Source organism: Camelus ferus, chromosome 1 (genome assembly GCF_009834535.1).
Source record: "Camelus ferus isolate YT-003-E chromosome 1, BCGSAC_Cfer_1.0, whole genome shotgun sequence".
NCBI lineage: Eukaryota > Metazoa > Chordata > Mammalia > Artiodactyla > Camelidae > Camelus > Camelus ferus.
In genome coordinates this window covers 41164505-41172736 of record NC_045696.1, presented here as the reverse complement: position 1 = coordinate 41172736, position 8232 = coordinate 41164505, and the positions used below count along the sequence as shown (strand labels likewise).

The 8232-nt window shown below is 38.7% G+C and overlaps 1 protein-coding gene across 3 annotated transcripts in view; it reads right to left on the bottom strand.

Annotated features, from left to right (window-relative positions):
• Nucleotides 1-1983: 1983 nt before the first annotated feature.
• The window catches only part of ADGRG7 (adhesion G protein-coupled receptor G7), a 66880-nt gene continuing 60631 nt past the window's right edge, over nucleotides 1984-8232 (bottom strand). For all 3 annotated transcript variants that reach the window (XM_006188520.3, XM_032477791.1, XM_014562464.2), the window contains one exon: nucleotides 1984-6457. In XM_006188520.3, the coding sequence (XP_006188582.2) occupies nucleotides 6197-6457 (261 nt within the window). In that variant the 3' untranslated portion in view covers nucleotides 1984-6196. The remainder of the gene's footprint in view (nucleotides 6458-8232) is intronic.

Below are 8232 nucleotides of genomic sequence, written 5' to 3'. Positions count from 1 at the left end.
GCATTCCCACTATTCTTTGGTAAGAAGGGTGCACTGTGCCTAAACTGTACAAACACATGGTTTATGCTGAACACCTGCTTACTTTCTGGGAGTCTGGAATGTTGGTACCTGCCAGACAGAGTGTGCCTTTGTGATCTGCCCTGAATAAAAACCTGGGCACTGAGTCTCTAATGAATTTCCCTGGCAGACAGCATTTCATTGCTAGAGGAATTAAGCACATCTTGCAGGACCACACTGAAAGAGAACTTTTGGAAGCTTGCACTTGGCTTCCCCTAGCCTTTCACCCCATGTGACTTTTTCCTTTGTTAATTGTGCTTTATATTATTTTTCTGTAATATGCCAGAGCCATGAATACAACTTTACATTGAATCTTATGAGTGCTCCTAGTGAGTCACTGAACCTGGGGGTGTTCTTGGGACCACCAAATCAGATCCTTATAGCATTTGTGTAAAACAAGAGAAAAAAAGCACACACACTAGACTATGACTTTCAATGGGTATACAATTTCGTGTATATGTATTTCTTAAAATCTGAAAGGATACACAGCAAACTTATTTCAGTTGTTAACTGTGGGGAGAAGGGGAAGGCAGAGGAGAGAAGGGGGCTGAGACTTTGTCTGGTATGCTCTAGTTTATTTTCTTTTTTTAAGGAAAATATACTCATGTAATGCGTAGATGGAAAAAATATTTTAAGTTGATTTCAAAATAATTTCAGCCTTCATTTAGAGTCACAAAATTTTAGAGCTGCTACAGAATTTAGAATTCACCTAGTGCTGCCCATTACAAAGATACAGTGTAGACATATGCTTAGAGAGGCAAATGTCTTGCTTTGCGTGACATAACTTGTAGCTGGGACCACAACTCCCAGTCCAGAATGCTTCCCCAGTCTGCTATTGCTTGGTAAGTACTATGGCAGAAAAATCAATCTTCTTTTTTGTTATTACAAAGGTCCAGAAGGTCTCAATTGTTATATTGGGTTTCATAGCAGCTTATATCAAAGTTCAGCACATTATCAATGCCATACTTCCACGTGTAACAAAACTCCACTGGAAGAAGATAAGAATTGGACTATAGTTCCCTGGGAAATACAGCTTTTAAGAGATGACAGTATTAGATCACACCACTCTGCATTGCTTTTCTTCTCCTTCTTTGTTAAAATAAAGGGCTAACATATCAAGCAATGGGATTTTTCGGAAACACAGTCAATGGCTTGCAAAAAGGATTTATGACCTATTTCTACTTTTTGAAACAATTCAGGACTTTAAATACTAACCCCCATATATTGCTACTGCTAAATGGTAAAACTACTTTGGAAAACTGTCTGGCAGTTTCCTATATAGTTAAATATACACTTATGCTACGACTCAGCAATTCTACTACTCGATACTTCAAGAGAAAACATGTCCACACACAGAGTTTAGGAGAATGTTTATATCAGTATTATTCATAGTTTTCAAAACCTGGAAATGACCACATGTCTCTCAACTGGTGAATATATAAACAAAACGTGGTCTATCCAAACAACTGAATTCTACTCAGCAATAAAAAGAAACTGAAATACACAACATGGATGAGTATCAAAAACACTATGGTGAAAGAAGCCAGACTCAAAAGAGGGTGTGATTCCATCCATACGGCATTCTAGAACAGACAAAACTAATCCATGGTAGTAGAAAGCAGATCAGTGGTTGCCTGGAGCTGGGATGGGTGAAAGGTTTAACTGGGGAGGGATGCATCACAGGGTGAAGGAAATATTCTTAATCTTGTTTAAGGTGGTGGTTTCACAGGTGGACACATTTGTTAAAACTCATCTAATTGTACACTTAAAATGGGTGTATTTTATTGCATGTAAATTATATGTCAATAAAGTTCATTTTAAAAATAAAAAAATAAAGCAAACAAACAAAACAGAAAATTAACTCTAATAACCAAAATGAAGGAAAACCACTTCAATATTTTAAAAAATCCAACATTGCACACTGACTATACTTCAATAAATTACATATACATAAGAAATTTAAAAAGAAAAAGAAAATGTATCAATAACCAATTTCAAATAGTATTGAAATCATTGTGTTTTTCCCAAGAAATGTATTGTTTGTTGAATTGTTAAGAGATATGTGACCTGTGTGATCACAGGTGATCATATGTGACCCATCATACGTTGGGTGTTAGGAAGCTTATGGTCTAATCTGTGGCCCATTCTTAGCAAAAATTCAAGACCACTATGAATGTTCCTTGGGTACTAATTTCATCTCTCGCTTCTTACTTTTTGCTCCTACGATTATTTTCTCTTCTTCCTGATTTCCTTACTTAGCTTTTCAGCAACTTTCATATATTTTTTTCAATACACATTGTAATAGGTTACCTATATTTAACTGAAGTAATACAGGTGATGCATGTGTAACATTTGAATCTCTCCGAGTTGTGTGTGTGTGTGTGTATGTGGGAGAACAAACAATTGCTAATCTTCTCCAAGATTTAGTGTTTTATTTTCAAGAAAGGTGGATGGACACAAAGAGACAGAGAACATATTTGAGAGGAAAAAATAACTTTCTCATGGAACCCCACCCAACTGCTCTACACTATAATGAAGGGTTAGAGATGTCATGTGTCTGTCGTACAGGATTCATTTGGCCTCCGTTGGCATATTTATGGCCCTGTTCTTCGTTTTAGAAGTTTCTGTATAATCCCTAGTATATTCCTCAACACAAAACGGTCTGCCTGTATGAAGACATTTAAAGTCAAGAAATGCTAAATGCTCCATAAATCTTTTGGATATTTTGAATAAAATGCAGAGTGAGTATTTCATTATATTAAAAAGAGAGGAAAACAATAAACTAAGGGGAAATATTTTCACCAAATGTAATAGTTGAAGTGCTAATAACCATAATAGAAAAGCTTTCATATAAATTTGAGGAAAAAAATAACAGTTCAATTGATAAATGGACAACACATACAATTTAAAAATAAAATTCCAAAGTAAACAGTGTATAAAAAATGTTTATGGTACTCCAAATGTGGGTGACATTATAAATTAGTGCAATGTTGTTGAGACAATACAGTAACTTATACAAGGAACTTAAACATATGCCCATTCCTTTGACACTTGTGTCCTAATCCTGAGAATTTATCTTAAGGAAATAATTAAAAAGAAGGAAAAATCATATGTCATTACAATATTAAAAATTTTCATTATTAATCATATGTCACTACAATATTAAAAACTGAACTGATCTAGCTATCCAATAATAGAACAACTTTGTAACTTTTGTTAAATTATACAATCAATTATTAAAAGAACTAGTTAATTTTAACTGAAAGTACCTAAAATTTCATTTACTATTATTATAGCTATTTAAATTCTTCTGTATTCAAACAAAGAGCATAAGGGAACATGGAAAAAGCTCCAGTGGTTGATAGACTGGTATGATCCAGTCAGCACTTTTGGACCAGGTTTCCCAAGCGCTGGCAAAGAATACCAAGCAACAACAAACAGAGCAATGAGCTTGAGAATGATCTCCCTTTGTGGGTAACAGGAAAAAAAGAGGCAAGATAAACTTCAAAATGGAAAGGGTAAGAGAAAAAGCAATCCATACTCTGACAGTTAAACAGTGAGCCCTGAACTGTTAGTTATGACTCAGGAAAAGGAAATCAAAGGTCCGGGTGGTTGTTCCCCGAAGAAACTACATATGCTGCCACAACTGAGAAGGATACAGGGGACTGTTTTCACACAAAGTAAACCAGAAACAGGGAACATTGGCCCCACAGAATATCATGAAAACCAGTTCTGCAGTACCCTGAGTCTCTCTTCCCTACAGTTGTCTTTTTAAGTAACATTAGCCTTCGGCTCCTATAGTCCCTATCCTTGCTCTTCAACTTCCAAGGTTCCAAATAATTTCTCCCTTTTCTTACCCACCCCATTCAAATCTTGCTCAGACAAGGATCTAACAGGCTCATTCAGAGTAAGGGAAATGATTGATAAGCCTGCAAGTGGTTGTTTTCCCAAGACGTACTCATATTTTGCCAGAAGATATAGTGGGACCAACCTCAATGTTTTGCTGCCAGCATCCCATCCTCAGTGTAACTGTCCACTCTCCGCTCCAGGATATCCTGTCAACCAGCTCATCCCCCATCCCTCCACTCCACAGTGGGTATGTGACCCAGGCTGGGTCAACATTCCCTGCATATAATGCCTGTGGGCACACAACTGTCAAGGTGTGCCAGCTCCTTGGTCCTTTCCTCTCCCTGGCCCTGCTTTGCTCTGTATCACAGGCGACTGAGCCCCACAGGTTCATGGCTGCAGCCAATGGGAGACCCCAGCGTGGAGCTGCAGGGCAGGAGGAAGGGGGTGCCAACGGCCAGTTTCCAGCCATGAAAACTCAGTGTGAGGATGAAGTCAAACAGAAGGACAAAAAGCCACGAAACAGGGAGAGAAAAAGAGAATCCCTACACTTTCTTTGAACTCCTCGCATTTGAACTCTACACCTAAAGTTAGTGGGTATTTTATGTCCCAACCCAGAACACCTGAAAGGAAAAGAGACTGCTGATAATACTGAAGATAGGACAACAGGCCCAAATTGCAACTGGCTCAGGCAAACCAGAACATGGAACCACCCTGCCTAAAACCCAACTCAGCCCTCGGACTTTACAATTAATTGAGCCATTAAATCCTCTGACACTTAATCTGAGTTGGATCTCTGTCACTAAACAGATTCCTAACCAGTGCATGAGGTAAAGGCTTAACACAACAGAATTATTTCTAAGTGGCAGGATTTCAGGGTAGGTGGGTCACAGCAATACCCACCTGGCTTATCCTCCACAATACGCATGTGAAGCTCACACATTCATGGTGCAGCCATTCCAGGAACATTATATGGAATTTTGGTTGCTCTACCCCCAAGAATGCTGAAAAAAGTGCAAAGAAAACTAAAACCACCCTCAGGCTAAATGGGACTCTTTGGTGATTTTTTTTTTCATATTTAAAGTGGCCTTTACTTCAGGTTTATTTTCATCTGAATATAAATTTCAGGACATACAGTAGGTCAACTACATCTTACAACTTTCCCAAAGTCCGGCTCCTATCTAGGGACAGCAGTGTCACACCACTAAAAACACTGGCCTCTGAGGACTGTTTTACTTCTATATTCTTTTTACTTTTTCCCACTATCCTTTAAAGTCTCAATTATACTACAAATGCAATAGGCTCTTGGCTCACCTAGAAATCCAACAGTCATTTATATTAAAAAAAAAAATGTCCTTTAGAGCGTGGTAAGAAGGATATGCCGCAGCTCACATACCATTTGTTAGTCCCTTAGATCAGGGCACTCACAGCAGCTGCCTAGTTTATGACAAAACAGAACACAGCAATTTAAAGGCTGTATCTCCTGAGTCCAGCGGGAATGCTCCCCACCCCAAGGGAGGTCATTTTTTATCTAGAAAGCCATTCATAACACAAGTGTTTGAAACTCCATGAGTAGCTAGATCTTTTAAAAGCCATAAGGGGTGACTGTGACTAACTCTTCATTTTTTGAGTCTCAGTGTCATTTCATCAATAAAAGGGCAGATAAAGTAAGTGGAAGGAATTACCTAGATGCTTTATTTAGTAACTGGCTAATTTTTCTCTATCTCATTGCCTACTTCTCATAGGGCGAACTCTTCTGAACACAAAATACGCTTTTTTAACAGAAGGTTAAATTGTTGCAAAATTCTTAATCGGAAATAAAATCATAAGCACATACAAATTTAAAATATTCACAGATCAAAAATATGATACCTACAAGCAACTCCCTGCAGTGTTCATCAGGAGTCATTTTGTTCCAGCGGGTAAATTTTTCTCTTCACATCCTTTTCAGTAAATTGTAAACGAACTTGTTTTAGGTTCTACATTTTTATCACAGGTGTCACATAGACTATGGTATGGGGAACAATGATAGTCAAATTATTCTGAATGCTGAATGCTGAGTAGAATTCTTCACCTCATTGGGGTAAGAATCTATTGAATAACAGAAAAACTGCCAACTCCATTATCCCTGATGATAATAAACAACAAGTTTTACCTGATTCTTAGCCTGGAGCAAAGTAAACTGAGGGAGATTTTCTGGGAAAAGACAGAGTAATAAAGGAAGGAAGTAGAAAAAGTGAAACTTACATGAGTTGAATAAAAAGAGGAACACGAGAGGCAGCAGTTTCACTGTCTAAGTGCTTGGGTTTGCTTGGTCACTCTGAGAGCGCGTCTCGTCCTCGTTAAGTTCAGATGGCTCCAGCAGCCTGAAGTGTTCATTCAGGGCTGGAAACGCCCTGAGCATGTTGTACATCCTCACGCGCAGCCTCAGGGTGGTCACGGATGGCAGCGTCTTCACTCTCCCAGTGGATGACAACAATGAATTCAACAGTTTGGAAGCTTCATCCTGGAAGATTTTTGTTCTGACAGTGTAAAGGAAAAAAATCTGCAACCCCTGGCAGATAGAATCAAAGTTTAATATTAGATAAGTATTGAGATACAGAATCAGAGAAGAGATTTTATTTCACCCTGCCACGCTTCTCATCATGCACAAGAACTTGAGTTTCCCAGCCAGCAGCTGCTGTGTACTTTCTTGTCTCAGAGGGTTGAGGCAATGTTCTTCTCATATCTAAGTGCTACACGGAAGAACGTACGTCGAAGCCCTGAGTTCAGGTCCCCATTTGCCAAATGTTAGCTGTGCAACCGTGAGGTTTCTGTTTTCCTCCTGACACCAACCAACTGGGACACCAACCTGGTGTCTTCCAATTCAGTTCAGTTCTGACACCAACCACCCAGAGTTAGCGTCAGACTCCACAGGTTAAGGGCTCAGTCCCACGAGATTTCCCTCACTTCACATGCCAGTCACCAGTGTTGGGTCCCCAGGTTGTCCGCACTTCTGTCGACCTGGTTACAGCCTCCCCACTTCAGGTTTGACAACCTGCTATAAGGACTCACAGAACTCACTCAGGAAGGAGTTTCACTTACTAGTATCTGTTCATTATAAAGGATACAAGTCAGAAACAGCCAAACAGAAGAGATTATAGGCAAGAGCAGGAAGCTTCCATGCCCTTTTCCAGTGTGTCCCCCTCCCGGTACTTCAAACTGTTCACCAACCTGGAGGCTCTCCAAACCCCTTTATTTAGGGGTTTTTATATAGATCGCATTACACAGGCATGATTGATTAAAACATCGGCTACCGGTGACTGACTTAATCTCCAACCCCTCTCTCGTTCTGGAAGTTGGTGGGTAGAGCTGGAAGTCCTAAGCTTCTAATCAAGTCTTGGTCTTTCTGGCGACCAGTCTCCATCCTAAAGCTATCTTGGGGCCCCAGCCACTGGTCATCTTATTAGCATACAAAAAGCACCCATCCCTCAGGGGACTCCAAGGATTAAAGGAGCTATGTGCTGGGAATTGAGAACAAAAGACTGAATATTAATTTTTTAGTACACCACAGTAACTTTGTTCTTTTTCTGACACCTATGATCTTCAATTTCCTAACAGAGGCAGATTGACTATGGGTTCCCTAATTCTTCTCACAGTTCTAAAATTCTGTGATTCTACATTTCTTGGGCTTTTAGTAACATAACTAGAAGTTTGGTGCATTTAAGGACAAAAAAAATTTTAAGCACTTCTACCCATTGCTTTTCTGTACTTTACATATGAAGACCAAATGTGCACAAGGAGTTAAGCCACAAAATAACTGAGTACTATTTTCTATACATTTTAAAATAAAATCTACCACTTACTGAAGTCCTATTAATATCAGACACTTGCTTTTAATTCAATCTTTATCATTTAATCCTTCTCATTTAATCATAATATCAACCCTGTGAAATAAACCTTAACTATCCCTATGCTAAAGATGAGGAAACTATAGCTCAGATAAATAAAATAACTTGCCTAAGATTATCCAACCAGTAATCAGTAGAGCCTGGAATTGAACTATATGTTTGGCTCCAAAATGCCTCTGTTCAATACACTCCAGACTCTCACTTGTAACTGTAATAGAAAGATAATGTAAAATGTATTATAGCATTTGAAAGACCCCTGTTGTAACTTCCCATTAATATTCTTTGTGGAAAAAAAACAGATCAAAAACATCTATAGTTGAGTTGAGAGTATTGTGCCAAAGTTCATTTCTTGATTTTGGTGATGTTATATAGGATATTATCATAGGGGAAAGCTGGCCAAAGGGTACATAGGAACTCTGTACTATTTTTGCAACTTCTT